At 36.5% G+C, this 18,316-nt stretch overlaps 1 protein-coding gene across 13 annotated transcripts in view; it reads left to right on the plus strand.

The window, feature by feature from the left end:
• Positions 1-18,316, plus strand: part of HERC1 (HECT and RLD domain containing E3 ubiquitin protein ligase family member 1) — a 136,299-nt gene that overhangs the window by 51,416 nt on the left and 66,567 nt on the right. For 12 of the 13 annotated variants that reach the window (XM_074880966.1, XM_074880963.1, XM_074880968.1 and 9 more), the window contains exons 2-14: positions 1,343-2,298; positions 3,539-3,634; positions 3,933-4,127; positions 6,719-7,030; positions 7,733-7,829; positions 9,413-9,556; positions 10,978-11,105; positions 11,973-12,117; positions 12,212-12,383; positions 13,474-13,608; positions 15,392-15,557; positions 16,147-16,272; positions 17,504-17,725. In XM_074880966.1, the coding sequence (XP_074737067.1) occupies positions 1,369-2,298; positions 3,539-3,634; positions 3,933-4,127; positions 6,719-7,030; positions 7,733-7,829; positions 9,413-9,556; positions 10,978-11,105; positions 11,973-12,117; positions 12,212-12,383; positions 13,474-13,608; positions 15,392-15,557; positions 16,147-16,272; positions 17,504-17,725 (2,868 nt within the window). In that variant the 5' untranslated portion in view covers positions 1,343-1,368. Of the gene's footprint in view, positions 1-1,325; positions 2,299-3,538; positions 3,635-3,932; positions 4,128-6,718; positions 7,031-7,732; positions 7,830-9,412; positions 9,557-10,977; positions 11,106-11,972; positions 12,118-12,211; positions 12,384-13,473; positions 13,609-15,391; positions 15,558-16,146; positions 16,273-17,503; positions 17,726-18,316 lie in introns of all 13 variants that reach the window. The other variant, XM_074880965.1, reaches the window with a different exon arrangement.

Genomic DNA, 18,316 nt, shown 5'->3' on the forward strand with positions numbered 1-18,316 from the left:
GTTTGTAATGGAGGTTTTAGACCACCTGTGTAGAGCTCAGACCCTACTGCGTCTCTCAAGGGAATAACAAGGGAAAAAGGGATCTTTCTGTTCAGCTAAATTAAGCTGATTTCAATTCAGGCAGTGCAAAAGTCAGAAAAGACATGTATTCCAGGGGCTAGTGCTAGCCAAAAAAAATTTTGTGGTATGTGGCAAGGAATCCCATTTTAACTGTGGGATTCCCAGGAATTTTGTAGCATCACAATGTTTCATTGGGTTTGAATCCATGTAAAAGTGTCTTGATTCATAATGTATTGGGTTTTTTTTCCTAAAATTATCAGCAAAAAAAGATCTCTCAAATTCATTGATGTCTTTGATTTGAAAGAATGTTGTAAGCTGTCGAGTTGGATTGGCAGTTTGAACTTCCATGGCAAACCAGTGTTGTTGCCTTATTAAGATTTCTCTTTACCTCCATATTGTTAGTGATCCCTTCCTTTAAAATCTATCCTGAAAGCTTTGAATACTTTCAAAGTCATACATTACATTAATGTGATTTAATATATAACTTTTGACTGTAAATTTACTTGCAATAGCAATGTGTATTTGGCTCTGAAGAGCCTATTCACTGAATGAATAGGACCTCCATAATGCATCAGTCTAGCAGTCAAGCCATCTGTCCTGTTTTCCATTTAACATTGTGACATGGATTTTAAGGAGATCTCTAGCTTATCTTAGAAAGAGCAAAGAGTCACTTGTGACAGCAGGACTTAAAAATGTATTTCACAGGTTGAGCCCTTAGTTAGTGGTCTGGGCACTAATTGAGCGGCCTCAATTAGTGGTCTCGTTTATTGTAAAACAAAGGTTTACATTGGTACTCCCTTCACTTGTAAGCAGTTGTGTATCATCTTGTGCATTATTTTAAGTCTTTGCCTTCAGTTTTACTGTCTGTAAGGAGAATATTATTTTTTCTAGAGGATATTAAAAGTGTATTTTCATTGAAACAGCAGTATTAAATCTGCTTTGTGTGATTTTTGTGCATATAGATTTAGAAAATGCAGACTTAGACTAGAATTCTTACATCATGTTAAGAAAGTTGCACATACACGTGCACTTGTTTAAAATAAAGATAAAAATTAATCTGCAAAATGACTTTTTTATACTACTCCTAAACTGTTCTGTTGGTATTTGATCTGAGTTCCAGGTTGCAGCACTTATGTGGGTAAAATGGTGGAACTTTGGTAATTTTTGGTGATTAATCTTTCATTATTTGCTTTCTTAAGGATTATTAGGGTTTGTCCTACTGTGAGTAGTAAGTTCTGTAGATAATATTGCACACCTATTTACAGGTTTGTTTCATCTTCAGGACTAATGGCAAAGGAGTAAACCAACATGGCAGCTATGGTCCCACCTGTGAAGCTGAAATGGCTTGAACATCTAAACAGCTCCTGGATCACAGAAGACAGTGAATCTATTGCAACAAGGGAGGGAGTTGCTGTCTTGTATGCCAAGTTAGTCAGCAATAAAGAAGTAGTGCCATTGCCCCAGCAGGTTCTGTGCCTCAAAGGACCTCAGTTACCAGATTTTGAGCGGGAATCTCTATCTAGTGATGAACAGGACCACTACTTGGATGCCCTTCTTAGCAGCCAGCTGGCACTGGCGAAGATGGTATGCTCAGATTCTCCATTTGCTGGAGCTCTTCGAAAACGTCTCCTTGTGTTGCAGCGTGTCTTCTATGCACTTTCTAATAAATACCATGATAAGGGTAAGGTGAAACAACAGCAGCATTCACCAGAAAGCAGTTCTGGATCAACAGATGTGCATTCTGTCAGTGAACGTCCTAGGTCAAGTACAGATGCGCTCATAGAAATGGGGGTTCGGACTGGATTAAGCTTGTTATTTGCACTGCTAAGACAAAGTTGGATGATGCCCGCGTCAGGACCTGGCCTCAGCCTTTGCAATGATGTTATCCATACTGCAATAGAAGTCGTGAGCTCTTTACCACCTTTATCTTTAGCAAATGAAAGCAAGATTCCACCAATGGGGTTGGACTGTTTATCACAAGTAACAACATTTCTTAAAGGAGTAACAATTCCAAACTCTGGGGCAGACACTTTAGGTCGTAGATTAGCTTCTGAATTGCTCCTTGGTTTGGCTGCCCAGCGAGGTTCCCTGCGATACCTTCTTGAATGGATAGAGATGGCTTTAGGGGCTTCAGCTGTAGTGAACACCATGGAGAAAACCAAGTTGCTGCAAAGTCCGGAAGGGATGATCAGCTTTGATTGCTTTATGAGTATATTAACACAGATGCGACGTTCTTTGGTAGGTATACCAGCTTTGATTTTTCTACATTGCAAATGTTGTTGCATTCTTACCTTTAAACAGATTCTTAACATTGAATGCCAGTTTGCTGAATACTTTGCTTAATATGTTAAAAAAGGGTTTTTTTTGTAAAATGTTTTCTTCAGTATTTCCTTTGTTACCCACCGTCTCTTTCTCTCCCTCCCTGCCCACCCATTTCCTCGTGGGTAAACAAAACAGCAAAGCCATCCCTGTGTTGTCACTTCTGGTGTTATGAATCAGGGATGTACTTGATTCACTTGCACTTTACATTCAAATTCATAGTTAAAAAGTTAGAGTGCGTGGAACTGTTTTCAGCTTTGCTGAATTTCCTTAGAATTCAGTTTTGCAATACGCCTTGTTTCCTGTTCAAAGCTATTTATATTGGACATCCTGCTCTCCAATTAACCTGGACCTCTGCTTATACATCTTTGGAGAATCAGTAAGATATGAGATGTTTAACGTTTTTGCTACTGCTCAGAAATTAATGCAATAAGAAAATGAGCTAAATTGTTTGGAAGCATGGCATGCTGCTTTGTATGTTGAATGCTTACTTCTGGTCCTAGATGAATATTCTTTTTAAAGCTATGAAATTATTGCACAATATGCAATCAGAAGCTACGGCAAGCTTCTGCCTTATGTGCTCAGACTGAAACAGGGAACAACTGTTTCCCTGAAGTGGTCATTCTTTTCTCTCCTCTCAGGCTTGTAATGCTTGCTAATTTTAAATCTCAAAAATTTAAAGAATGGAGACCATGAGGAGAGCATGGCTGTGGCAGGATCTGAATTGAATTGAATGTCCTCATAGGCAACTTTATTGGTTTTGGGTTTGGACTATATATAAAATTAGAGACCAAAGTATGGAAGATGTGTAAACACAAAAATAATGATGATTCGTCATTGTTAAATAATAATCACTTCAAACGATTAAACACAAATGACATGGATTTCAGAACAAAACAATATTAGGGGAAATTAAATCTAGACCCAGATATTTTTACAAAAATGAATAAATAAGAATGTTTAGTTAGCTCTTGTCACATTTTTGTTATCCTGAAGTGTACGCAGATATCACAACTTAGGGGAGAAAGGTACTTATGCTTATAGAAAGAGTTTTTAATTTTGCTTAACGATAAGAACAAATCCCTGATGTATTTTGTACAGGTGCACTGTTGCCATACGGAAGTATTTTTCTCATAATAACAACATTTAAAAATTGTAGGGATCATCTGCTGATCGAAGTCAATGGAGAGAGCCAACTAGAACGTCTGATGGCTTATGTTCTCTTTACGAGGCAGCTCTGTGTTTATTTGAAGAGGTAGGTCCTGAAACAAACCGTGACTTTAAGGTAATTGTAGTTTTATTTCCCCCTCACACATCTGATTGGTGTGTGCCTGTGGGTGCGGTCCAGTCTCTGCTGAGTTACTCTGGAGTAGAAGAGGAAGGTGAAAAAAGGTGAAAAACTTAAGATGTAGAGAAAGAAAGTAATTTGGGATGGATGGTTTGTGTTTTAGGCAGAGAATCATATAGAGGGGAAATTACAGTTGCATTAAACATTGTGACTATATGGAAAGAAGTGAAGATGGTACTGTATAATAAATCTCTCATTTTAATAGGTTTGTCGAATGGCATCAGACTATTCAAGAACATGTGCCAGCCCTGACAGCATTCAAACAGGTGATGCTCCCATTGTTTCTGAGACCTGTGAAGTGTATGTTTGGGGTAGCAACAGCAGTCATCAACTGGTAGAAGGAACTCAAGAGAAAATACTTCAACCCAAGCTTGCTCCAAGTTTTTCTGACGCACAGACGGTGAGTGACATTTATAGTGGTACATTATGTAACATTTAACAGCTTCAAAGCTATAGTATGAAATTGCAAAATAGTACTTTATTTCCAAGTGTCAAGTTGTAATGAAGGTGTGATGCTCAGAACTAATTACACAGGTTACTTTACTGAAAGTATGTCGCCACTCTTCTGTTCATGCCTGGAAAAAACATTCTAATTCATTTTTAATGAAACACACAGATCAATACCCATGTACCAAGAATGACTACATTATCTAACTTGCTATGAAATGCATTTGCAGAGACAAATTTGCTTGCCTGTTTTTTAATTTTTTTTAACTGTTGTTTAAAAGGTATCTTAACTACTCAGTCTTCTATTCCATTGGTGATTTTCACACCAAGATTGCCTAGTTTAAAAGTCCAAACCGGGCTACTGCTGGCACAGCAACCTTAATTAGCTTTCTGAAAATCAATATACAGTATGCTCTTTCTGCTCTCAGTCACAGATTCTGCAGTTGGAACTGAGTACTTCTGTTGATGCATAACACAGGATATAATAGTTTGCCTTTCTGTTACTACATTGTCTTTCCAGTGTTGACTTAAGTAAAAGCATTTTTTTGGTCACTAGACAATTCAGGTATATTTTCTGAAATTGTTTCTGTTGACATCACTGATACATTTTATATGCCAGTGGATTGCAGGACCAGACACCATAAAGCAAGTTTATGCATTCAAAAAACTTTGTTTAAACAAAACATTAATACACAAGAGTGGAATGAATGATCTGAATGAATGGATTGCTCTTTAACTAGCACTGTATACACCCATACAACATATTTATGTGACGTCCCGCTGGGATAAAGAATTTTTTCTTTAACCTTCGTTGATGATCTTTGTAGGATTTGTCTATATGAAGTTAATTTACAGTAAATGGGGCTGTCACCGTGCAGTCTACCACCTGCTTTGTGCCATTCTATGATGTGGACACACAGTGCCTTTATGCTTCAGATTTGAACCTGCTTTGCACTTATGGAATCTTAATTCCTGTAGGAAATTATTGCAGGATTGGTTGGTTTGTGTCACGGATGGAAATATTAACGTGGTAATGATTTAGCAGTAAATGAAGATTTGTTAATGACTAGCAGCACTTAATCATTAACCAGTTTAAGGATTTACAAAATAATTCAGTAAAATACGTTATGATTAAAATAGCAACTTAACTACAGTTTTGAAAATTACAAGATTCACGCTACCTTACCATAAGGTATCCTAAATCAATATACATATATATGTATATTCATAAACACAAGACGTACAAACACACAGACAGACAGAAATATGTATGTACCCACACTTCTGAAAACAACTGTGTATATCCAAACACGTAGATAGGGAGAGAGGTGGGTGAAAGAGAAGCTAGCCTGCATTTAAAATTTCCCCCTTCTGGAGTTTAGAGTAAACACAATGCATTGGCATTCCTCAGCGGGCAATAATTGGGACTCGAGGGGGTCGACTTCAACCTGACCCTTCATCAGCTTTGGTGGCAAATGGTACCTCGAGGAGTTGATACCTGAGAGACGTCCCAGCTCAGGGGAGATGCTGGTCACAGCCCCGCTGCGATCCAGGAGAGCTCAAAGGGTCTCACTTAGGGTCACTATTTATAGGGTCCAAGATAATTGACTTTTGTCGGGTACTTCTCCACTGCGGCCCAACTTGAGTGATGAAATATTTTGGTGTTTTCCACCAGTTGCACAGGCCCAGAACTTGCTGGATGTGCAGGTTTGTTATCGCCCTCTCTTGGCCATGTCCCAGGTACAGATATACCAGGCTGTCAGGAGGTGATGGACTGCTATTACCACGCTCATGCGATAGGGAGAGCAGGAGCCAGGCTCGTCAAGGCGGTGTGTTAGCGCCCTGGTCCTCTGCCATTTGCAATCCATACCGCCCTAGGTTGGTGTGTGGCGCAGGATGGGGGTGGAATCACACCAAGCACCGACCAGCCCAGCAAGGGGGACGGGGAGTTGCACCACCACAGTTTGCTATTAGGTCATTCTTCAGCTGTGTGCTGACTTTCCAATAGAGGCAAGTTCTTACTTAAAAACTTTTGGTCTTATTTCTTTGGTGTTTATGTAATTAAAATGCATAATCTCAAATGGTAGTGGATTTTTAGCATTTGGCATATTTCTGTAAAGCTACCACTTGGTACTAGTTAAAATTAAGCAAAACCTACAGTGCTTTATCAAGCTGTTACTTAGTCTTTATAATCGTAAGAAATTAAGATGCCTTCAAAGACTGTCTTGTTTCCATCCATGAGTCTTGGAGATGTGAAGGCAGTCTGAGTTCTGAGGTCGGTAGAAGAGATGCAGATAAATAAAATAGATTAATCACTATTTACATCCTTTACTTCAAGAAAATAGTTTTACTCATAAAATATATTTCGATAATTTAAACTTTACTGCTTGCTGAAGGCCACATTCTCCTTAATTTTTACATACGTTATATGGAAGGGTTATGTAAAGAAACCTGATATTCTGTTTAAAAATACAGACTTCTAGACCTAGATGTGAATTTTACATTAATCTTTCTTTTTTACTGTTTTAACCTTTTTGTTTATAGATTGAAGCTGGACAATATTGTACATTTGTTATTTCTACGGATGGTTCTGTTAGAGCCTGTGGTAAAGGCAGCTATGGGAGACTAGGATTGGGTGACTCCAATAATCAGTCCACACTGAAAAAATTGACTTTTGAGCCTCATAGGTCTATTAAAAAAGTGTCATCTTCAAAAGGATCTGATGGTCACACTTTAGCATTTACAACAGAAGGGGAAGTCTTCAGCTGGGGTGACGGTGACTATGGAAAGCTGGGACATGGAAATAGTTCAACTCAGAAATATCCCAAGCTTATTCAGGGTCCTCTGCAAGGAAAGGTATGTTTTATATATTAGAATACCTAATTTTGTTCTGTTCAGTTGTGATGTTGTGTAAAATTTGAAATATACAAAGTCTTAAGAAAAAGTTCTGTGTTTTTTTCTAAACTTCTTTTTGAAGCTGGGTCTGCTTTCAGCAAAGCACTAAAACTTATGGTTGCCTTTAGGTGTGTGATTTGGGCAATGGCATTATCAGTAAACCTTCTCATAGTCTTTAAGAGTAAAACTTGCTCATGTGCTTTTTGCTGAACTGTGGTGACATTCCAAGGAGATGGTTGCTTCTTGATAGCTGTAACATTAGGACTTTTCGTATACAACTCTCTAGTGGCCACATTTGAGAAGTGGCTTTGTATTGTTCTACAAGGCCTTCTCTTCCCTATCTGTCCAAGTTTTGGCCAGTGTTTTAAACATCCACTGATGCTTCTTTTTGCTGCTGTAAGACTAGGATATCATTATGTTAAATCTACTTGATAAATAAATCATAACTAGTTCTAATTATGAACTTGTCTCTTTGTGTACTGATTTCCACTTAATCAAATACTAAATAGAAAAGATTGCAAAGATTAATTTGTGTGTACTTGCTCCCCACAAGTGAACAAGTTCATTTATGTAGACTGCTTCTGAAACTTGACTTTCATAAGCTTTCAAACTTCCTATTCAATTTGTGTTAAAACTTGATTTTTATTTTTGCATGTAATGTAGGTTGTTGTATGTGTATCAGCTGGATACAGACATAGCGCTGCTGTTACAGAAGATGGAGAACTATATACATGGGGAGAAGGAGACTTCGGAAGATTAGGTAATTTTAAAATGTCGTGAGATGCTTTTGGAAGAATTCCTGTGTCTGGTAATGTTAATATACGTGTATTGGCCTTGTTCCCATACTGTCTCCTCTAAATACATATACACATGCACATGTGTACACAGGTGCATGTATATAGGAGACTGTATTAGAACTAGTGCAGAGACTCCTTAAAGGATTTTAGTGCAGTTAATTTTACAAAGATTCTATTTTTTAAATTTTTCTTTTCAGGAAAAGTTGCTTTCCTTCATAAGACTATATACCATTGCCACTGACACTGAAATGTAAACAGTAGACATTTAAAATAAACTAGAGTTCTAGATAAACATGATCTAGTGGTGGTAGGATGGTGCTTTGAACAGTTGTGAATATCAGTACTAGTAATATCAAGGGTCTGATTCTAATGTGATACTAATAAGGATGCCAGAATGACTTAATGTCCTTTTAATATGTCTAAAAAGTTGAATTTAGCTGAAACAAACCCCACAGCATTTCTATTTGCTTAAAGGTCACTTGTCTGTTTCATCACCTTTGCTGTACAGCTGGTATCCTAGTATAAAACCACTCTTCTCAAGCAGGTTCGGTTGAACCAACAGATTTTGCATAGAAAATTGCTTCAAGTTGGGCTTTAGTTCCTTTCTGCTGTCTTTGCTTTGAATGTCATAATTGCCAAGTGGAGGGGTGAAAGCAAGTAACTGACAGGGGCAGAAGGTGAGGGCAGTGATCTACAACTTAAAACTGTCACAGTTGTTCAAGGTACTAGTAGAAGTGCTGAGCCTATCCCTGCTGTTAAGAACAGAACACTGGGTTAGAGGTTTAACCTACAATTTTGGGGGGAATTGTGGAAATGTTCTCATTGACTTTTAGGTTAATATGAAGGTTTTATGTGCTTTGGGGAGCTTGGAGTGTTCAATAGTGAGTTCCAGTTTGTAGCTAAAAAGTAGCATTTAATTAGGTCGTAGTAACTTGTTCACATTTAATCAGTTATGGATACCATGTAGTATTCTTTTCCTCTGTTCCCTGTTTTTCTTCTGTATCTGCAGAACTTCTGTAGTTTATTAGACATGTAACTCATGCTTATTATGAAGTAAGTGATACTGTAATGTGTTGGGCTTCTGCAGAAAGGAGCAGTTAGAATTGTGACTAACTGTTTGTCTGTGCCCTACATATGCTTGTATTGACAGTAGTAAGTGTGTGCTCTTATTTTAGCTTCCTCGTGCTGTTCAGTCTACTTGCTGCTTAGTATTAGGAAGTGTAGCTACCTAATCAACTAGTATTAAGGACAATTGTACTAGTAATTCTTTTTATTTCTTTTAAACTAGGTAGAAAATAGTCCTATGATTTAGTGGCAGTAAGGTATGAACAAGTGTTCTGGAGTATGTCGTACAAAAATGAAATGTTTGTTAACTTTACTACAGATATCTTCCAAACCTTGTTACAAATCTTTCCAAAAAGTGGGCAGAAATTATAGTTTATGATGATTACCATGTGTATGGGCTTTGCAAAATCTTACTGAAATTACAAACCATAAATACGACTTAAATCTTCAGAAAAAGAAAATATATTTTCTTTCTCCTTAGGTCATGGTGACAGCAACAGCCGCAACATTCCAACGTTAGTAAAAGATATTAGCAATGTAGGAGAGGTCTCCTGTGGTAGTTCACACACAATAGCTCTGTCCAAAGATGGGAGAACAGTATGGTCATTTGGAGGAGGAGACAATGGTAGGTAAAACTAACAATTTTCACCTCATTCCATCTTCCTCGGTACTCCTTGCAGTTTGTTGGGTTTTTTTCATCATTTTGTAGCTGTTCAAGAAAAGGATTTTAGTAAAACTTAAATACAATATTTGAAGTTTAACTACAAGATTATAGACTTTAACAAAGGATTATCAGAAGGAGGAGGGGCTTCACAGAGCAGAAAGCTCAATGAATGCACAAGCAATTCTGCAAAAAATGCTTTGCTGATAACTTTCAAATAAACTCACTCATTTGATATGGCAATAACTGTATTCACATACTAGCAACTTTTGCGTTTAAACTGTCTCTTGAAGAAACATTTCCCATCTCAGAAATGAAAGGCTTCTGACCTTCATTACCAGTAGGTGCTTTGTCAGACATGGAATCATTCATTTTCTATTATTACCGTATTTAGTTAAATTTGGTTCTGCAGCTAAATAAAAACTAAAACTCGGATTAAAATTGCTGTATTATTGCTTCCTAGCCTAGTGTGAGGAGAGAGGAAAATGCAGACTACAGAAATCTCATAATCAAATTGGTGGCTAATAGAACTGGGTAGAAATTTGAATTTGATTCAAAAGCTAGCTCTGACATGCAGGTATAGAATTGTTCCCACTCTTCTGTCTCCCTCTTTCTGTAAGTTCAGTTGAAAAAAATCCGTTTTTAACAGGACAGGCATCTTAACCTTCACAAAGTATTGGAGTTTGCTCTTCTGTTTCAGTAACTTACAATTTGGCTTTTGGATATTAATAATGTGGTACTAAAATATTGTTGTAGGAAAGCTAAACCAACATGAATCAAAGCATAACCTTTGTAGAAATTATCAACCTTTGTAATATATTTCACATTTGATTTTGGTTTTTCTCCTTTTGAGGAATGGTTTTCTGTCAACACACTGACGTGATCTAGTGATAGTCCTTGTTTTTGAGGTCATTGATTGAAAATGGTGAAGTTGTGGAGACAAGTAGCTGTTTTCAAGAGAAACTTAGAGGAGGAATAAAGGAATAAAAATACTAATGGTTACACAAATTCACACAGCTGTTAGGAAGAAAGCACAATAGTTGAGTTTTTTTCAAGTCACTTTATAAAGTAATCTTTTTTTGCCAAATACAAAAATGTTTAGTGCTCTAGAAGGCTTTAGTAATTAAACAGTGGGTAGTGAATAGTGTAAATATATGGAATTAATACCTCAGTTTTTAAACACACTACAATAAATACATATTTCCTGAAGTCTGTAATTACTGCAATTGAAAGAGAATCAGTTTTACAAAAATTGTCATACGTTTTAATTTTAAAAATATACTCTGGTATTTTTTGAAATCCAAAAAGAATTCTTTTTGGGTACTTCTAATTGTCATAGTTTATGTATTGAAAATACCTTCCACTTGTGTTTCCTCCTTTTGTAGGCAAACTCGGTCATGGTGATACAAATAGAGTATATAAACCTAAAGTTATAGAAGCCTTGCAAGGAATGTTTATTCGAAAAGTTTGTGCTGGGAGCCAGTCTTCACTTGCCTTGACATCAACAGGGCAGGTAGGCAAAAACAAGTTTTCACTCAAATGATAAGAGTTGGTGACGATGATGTGGGTTCATTATTTCAGCATTTATTATTTTGACTGTAGAGGAAATATTCAACTAGTATTTAAATATCAGTAAAGTTCTTGATTAGTGATTGACTAAAGTACTGAGATCCTAATGTGTTAGAGTAATTCAGAATGTGCTGAAGGGTCATGTAAACAGTACACTTTTCAAGAGTCTTGCTTAGCCACAGAAAATGAATTATTTTTAGGTTAATAAATGTAACCAGTGCAAAATTGAATTCAGGAAGCAAAGTGTGTTCTGGAAGCAAAAAGCAGTGAAATGGTTGGAATTTTTAATGCATTGACCAACTCAGTTAAGTGATTTAATAGGTTTTTTTTAAATGTCGTGTATTTTAGAATATAGGTGTTTAACTGAAAATTTTGTTTCTAATCTGGAAAATCTCAGGAGAGTTTGGAGATAAATGTTTAGGTGGTAAATGACGGTTCTTACTGGCATGATGTATGTACATGTAATACAATAAGCATTTCTACACATGTAACCTAACTCACCCCCCACCCTCATTCCACTGTGTTTCAAAGGCAATGGGTTGTTCAGATATGGATTAGGAACGTTGAGGTTTACTGTAGCAGTTTCTTTTCTTGCAGCAGCCTGCCCATTGATGTGCTCTGTGGCCAGTGAATCTGAGCAGTTGGGGGGAAGAAACGTAGATTTTATGAAATGTATGTGAGAGTTATGAAATACTGCGCGTGTTTTCTTGAAAGCGTAATTGCAATTATTGTGCAAGTGGTATTTTCTTTGTTCATGGTCACCGGTAATACGAATTTGGCACACTGATATGTTGTGGTTTGTTTGCTCTAGGTTTATGCATGGGGCTGCGGTGCATGCCTTGGCTGTGGCTCTTCAGAGGCCACTGCTCTCAGACCCAAGCTTATTGAAGAACTGGCTGCTACCAGAATAGTTGATATTTCGATTGGTGACAGTCACTGTTTGGCACTTTCTCATGGTAAAGAGAATAAACTGTAAAAATACATAATCCTCCTCTTGCTTAAAAGCAATTGTATCTCAGGTGTTGTTTTCTACTTTATTTATGTTTCTAGATAATGAAGTTTATGCTTGGGGTAACAATTCAATGGGACAGTGTGGCCAGGGAAATTCTACTGGTCCCATTACTAAACCGAAGAAAGTAAGTGGTTTAGATGGAGTCGCAATTCAACAAATTTCAGCAGGAACATCCCATAGCCTTGCCTGGACAGCTCTTCCAAGGGACAGGTAACAATAATTTTTCTAATACAACTCCATTTTGGGATACATTTAACTCTTTCCTGAAAGTGTTAACCATGTTATGCGTTTCAAGTACTCTGCTTGTATTTTTTTGGGCTGCAGAGTCTTTTCTTCTCTCTCCTCCTCCTCCTATTCTTTTTAAATTGTTATAGACTACAAGTGAAAATATAGCAGCACCAAAGATTTGGATATTAGTTCTTTGTATATGATGATTTCTTACCTGCTCTTAGACAAAAACTACCTCTGTTTACTAAAAACTGACAAGGTAGGCAGTGGGAGGAGAAACAACTCAGTATTTTTTATATTGTGCTTCTGACAGGATTTTTTATGGCTTAGGCAGTTTCCTTTAGTGTAGACTAAGCAGAAGACTTTGGGAAATGGGGAAGTTTAGACAAATTACTGAGATGGATTTAAACAACTTCACAAATTTCTGGAGGGTTACATGTTAACCTAAACTAAAACCAGGTACCTAAATAAATAGTTTTGTTATTAATGTACAATAACTGAAGTAAGACTTTGTTACACCAAAGACATGAGCAACTGATTGAAGTGAACCAGTAAACTTCAGATTTATGTATGGGCTAACACAAAGAAGTAGAGAAACTTAGTATTTCGAAGATAATTCAGGAAGAATTTCAAATACCCTGTTTTAAAGGGAGCTATCTTAGAAAAATCAAAGAAGTTAGTGAGACTCAATTAGTACTAAGTAGTACTACCCTTTTTGAATTCTCCTTGCATTGTATCAAAGTCTTTATAATCTGGCAGTTGTACTAAAACCAGCTTTGTGAGTACTGGTCACCTTTTGCATGAGTCAGATTAAATACGTATGGCTTTATATTTATGGCATTGTATGTGTTTTTGTTCATAAATGAAATGTGTTTGATTTGTAAAGAACTTTACAAAAAAGAGCAGAAGAGACCTTCAGGAATCAGGAAGTTAGTCTGCCTCAATCATATTCGTTTGTTCTAAGAAAAAAATTGGTTTGGTCAAGCGTGTACTCAACCTGCTTAAACTGATAATTTATTAAATCAGTTACAATATTTTCAGTAGTTAACTTAACTTTGATGTTTGATTCCAGGCAAGTTGTGGCATGGCACAGACCCTATTGTGTAGACCTTGAAGAAAGTACCTTTTCACATCTTCGTTCTTTTCTTGAGCACTACTGTGACAAAATTAACAGTGAAATTCCCCCTCTTCCTTTTCCTTCATCAAGGTATATACAGCATATGCACGTTACATGCTTTTATAATTTGTTTTTTTCTTTACAGCAGTGGTGTGTGGCTTAGTCCTGGTTAGTCTTTTCTTTAACAAGCATAAGTCTGGTTTATTTGCTCATTCAGGTGCTGCTTGTTTGTTTGTATAGCACAGGAGCTTTTCAGGGCCTCAAATTTAGCAGGATCTTTTGTCTGGAATTTTATTTTAATTATGCACTGAATTAAATACTTTCTTTCAGAGTTATCCTTTAAAATACATTTTTCTATATAGTTGAAATGCATTTACTATTTCTGGACATTATTTCTACTTTGGCAGTTCCTCCTCCTGTAACCAGTTTGAGTGGATGCTTAATGACTAATCTATTTATAAGTTTTGGCAAAAAACCCTCTTCAAATGATAATCCATCAATCCATACATTCAGTTATTGACTAACGTGTATGATGTTCAGCCTAGGAAATGTATCATTGCAATTGCCTTTTGGGTTGGGATCAATGCTCTGATAAAACCTGTTTCTATCGAAGGAATTAGGATATTTTTCTACAAGCGGTTTCAGCGTGTGAGTGTAGGCTATTTCCTTCTTGCCGCTCAAGGTCTCTGATCACATCTGGAGAACTAGAAATCATTCAAAATGCATGAAAGACTTCTTTAAATGTCATGTATGACTCTGTTCAGGTTAGGTCAAGTAGCATAACTGTTTTCCATCTGAATGAACAAAAGGGGAAAGGCAGTTCATTTTTTTTCAGGAACTGATTGGCTATGAAACTTTGTAATGAGGTGTAGTATTACAGTTACAGCAGTTTTTCTGATACAGACAGAGGTTAGTAGTGGACAGTTCAGGATATTTCATCATCAGTTCCATGTGGGATGTGGGTTGTTTTTTAGCTGGTGGTTGGTTTTTTTGTTTTTTTTTTTTTTTTTAAGATTGTATATTCCATTAGTTTTGAAAATGCAAGCTGCTTCTCGCAAATGTGAGATTCATAGACATGAAATGTCACTTAAGTTTGAAATACATGTCCAAGAAACATTCTCCTTGCTTTGAATTTGGGGAGCCTTTATTCATTTCCACAAATTTGAGTTTTCTGGAAAGTGCTCCAGAAAATGAAATGCAACAAAACTAAGCCTATCTTGATAGTGCCATGTTGACTAAAACAGCCTCTTGACAAATCATCAGTAATTACAGCTTCCACATTTGAGTCTTCCCACCAAAGGTGATGTTTTAAATATATAGCTATAAAATATGAAAGCTTGAATGTTTCCTCACTGACATTTGCAAAAAACACTATGTTGAAGATCCTTATGAATCTTTTTTCCTTGCTACAAAGTTTTTCAGAAGTTTTCTTTTTTAAGACGACTAGAAATTAATATCCTGACTTTTCATTTTTAATCTGATTGTTGTACTCGTGAATCTTCTGAGAGAAGATTACATTTATTACTTCTGAAAACATTTTACTTTTTTTTTTTTCCTTTCTGAGGAATATATTTGTCTGTCTATTTGTGTATTTTGGGATGATTTTTCCTCCTGATTCATGGGACTGCTTTTCTAAACTGAAGGCCTCTTGGAACCATTGTCCACAAAGTCACTTTTCTCTATTCTAGTTTTGATTTTTGTTCTTTTAAACAGATTGGCAGTAGATGTTCAGAGGAGTTTCTTTTAAATCCCAGTTGTAATTTACTTACCCTTCCGGTATGCAAAATCAAATGAGAGTTTTAGTGCACGAATAAGTGAAAGGGAGTAAGGCTAATAATAAGAGAGATTAACAGGGATGTATTTCTTTTTGCAGGGAGCATCACAATTTTCTTAAATTGTGTTTGAAGCTGCTTTCTAATCATCTTGCCCTTGCACTGGCTGGAGGTGTAGCTACTAGCATTCTTGGCCGGCAAGCTGGTCCTCTTCGAAATTTGTTGTTTAGACTGATGGACTCTTCTGTCCCTGATGAAATTCAGGAAGTAAGTAATGCTTCTTTATTTACATGTGGAAATTCTACTTTTTTTTCTTTCTTTGACTGTGTAATTAGAGATTTGACTGACTTTCTGAACTTGTCACTCTGATGAACATGATTCTGACTTACCAGTTTTACTCATTGAAGTTAAAAAATGTAGTCAACATCACTGTTTTTTGATCTGAAAGCAGAGGAGACTGTTTGCATAAGAATTTCAAAAAGCTGCTTTTATTTTCTAACATTTTATTATTGCTTGTAACAATGAGCCCAAGATGTTAATGTTGTGGACTGAGTAACTAATTTACTTGAGTCACTTCTCCTAGGATGACACTCTTACAGGAAATAGCAACTTACAAAGAATTTTTTATTGTTCTGACAATGCTGGTCTCGTTTCACTCCTTCAATGTACTACATACATTTGCATCACTGAATAAAAGATTAATCTGCTATTGTGTGATAGAATTCTGATGTTAAATGTAATTAAGTGGGTGTTTTGAATATATTACGTGTGATATACCGTAATTTATAAAGATAGAGTTGAGTTGCTGCTTTTTCCCCCCGCACTGAAAAAGTATTTTCTGCTACTCTAATTTTAGGTCGTAATTGAGACTCTCTCAGTAGGAGCAACTATGCTACTTCCTCCGTTGCGAGAGAGGATGGAATTGCTACATTCTCTTCTACCCCAAGGTCCTGATAGATGGGAAAGCTTATCAAAAGGACAGGTAAGGTCAAGTAAAAATATGCCATGCTTTGAAAGCAGTTGTGGGTATTTTTGGTTTCTTTTTTGCTAGAACATTTTGAACAGTGACATGAGCCTTATTTGCAGAGCGCAAGCACGTTATTGGTGAGATGCAGCGCAAAGCCCAACTTAACGAAATCTGTAGGTAGCCTGGCTAAATCAGAATCTAGTGAGGTAAGGAGCACTACATGTTTTCTCAAGTGAAGGCTGACTACAGAAAGGTTAGGAATTGCTGTGTTAGAGTATCTAGACAAGTTTAAAGACTAGATGTTTTTGAATACTAGCCTGATTTAACAAGTCTTGGTAACAGAAAATTAACTGTTTTCTGGGAAGAATCTTGAATGATGCTTATCCTACATGGATTTCTTCCTACTTTGCAAAGATGACTGGGATGTGCCTTTATTTCTTTTTCTTTCTTGAATGTAAAGAACAGGAGCTAATGCAGTTTAGGACACTTGATCAGTATCCTACAAATGGAAGGAAAGAAATTCAAGAAACATCTATTCCAGTCCTGAACAGATTTATTGCTGAAGCTTCAACAGTAGTCTCAGATTAAAAAATGAGAGAAACTGTTACTCAGTTCTGTACACATAGGATCCTGGTCAAATCCTTTTATTTTATACGCTGTGGAATAGACTGGTTTACACTGATACTGAAACTATGAAGAAGAATCTTCTGATTCTAATTTTCTAAAGATTTCTGAAGATTAGTAGCAGTACAGACTAAAACTCCCAACAATTACAAGGGAAGAACAAGTTTAGGTTTTTCAGGATTCACAACCAGCAACAGTGGGGAACAATACTGAAATTGAAGGTCATTACTCTGCATCTGCCGCCTCCCTTGGTCTCATGTATGCTTGTCCTGCTTTTTACCCTTTTCTTATGTATAGACTAGAATAATTGTCCCCCTGCCCCCCAAATGACCAGATAACTAGAACAAACTGGAGAAAGCATTTGATCTAATGTCTAATATCTCTCTCACGCTCAGATTTGCACTAGGTGTGGTCATCTAATTTGGTATAGTTATCCGTTCTCTGATGATACAAATCTGCAGGAAAAACTGGGGTTTTTTTTTGGTAAAGTCCTCCAGCTTATTTTCATGTCTCATTAGAGTATTTTTATTGCATAACTATGCCTGATACTTTTTTCTTCTTAGCTCATTATTTTATCTTCATTAAAAAAGAGTGTTTCTTGTGTCTAAACATTTTTCTTTAGAGAATGCAATTGGATATTATTCTGACAAGTTTGCAGGATCACACCCATGTAGCTTCCCTGCTTGGCTATAGCTCGCCATCTGATGCCACAGAAACTTCCTCATTGTGTATCAGCTATGGAAATCTGTCTGATCAAACGTATGCTGTCCAGAGCAGTCATCCGGATACTCATCTAGCTGAAATCTTAATGAAGACTCTTCTAAGAAATTTGGGATTTTATACAGTATGTATAGGTCTTGTATTTAAAAATTTTTTTTTTAGATGTAATGAATTTTTAATACTTCAAAGGGTTAAAAGTTTCTCCCCACTTTCAGAAAATGTTGCTATTTTTGTTTATCTAAAGAGGCAGTGCCATATGTATTTGTGCTGAAGTGGACTAAAATCAGTTAAATCATCTCAAATACCGTGGTTCTAATGTTATTATAGTGGCATTTATTGTTTAACTTTGCTTATGTAAATGTGGATGGTTTCATATCAGACTAAAGTATTTTATTACTCTTACTTTGGCTTCAAAATTTTTTGGAAGATAGACTGTAACACATCAAGTAAGTAGATTGTATTGAACTCTTTTTGTCAGTATGTTCTCAGCCACCAGAGAAAGATAGGCAGACACCAGAAACATGCATCGTTTTAATTAACTTCACTAGGGTAACTGCCATATAATAGTGCAGCAAGTACAGGTCAGCCATCTTATTACACATAGCGTGTCAAACAGATTGTTGTTCTTAGAAAGTTTAGGGGAGTCTAAGAGCAAGTAACTGACCTTTCTGTTCAATAACCAGTTAAATATAACATCAAAAAGGAATCAGAGATT

This window comes from Strix uralensis, chromosome 11, assembly GCF_047716275.1.
Source record: "Strix uralensis isolate ZFMK-TIS-50842 chromosome 11, bStrUra1, whole genome shotgun sequence".
In the NCBI taxonomy this organism is placed as follows: Eukaryota; Metazoa; Chordata; class Aves; order Strigiformes; family Strigidae; genus Strix; species Strix uralensis.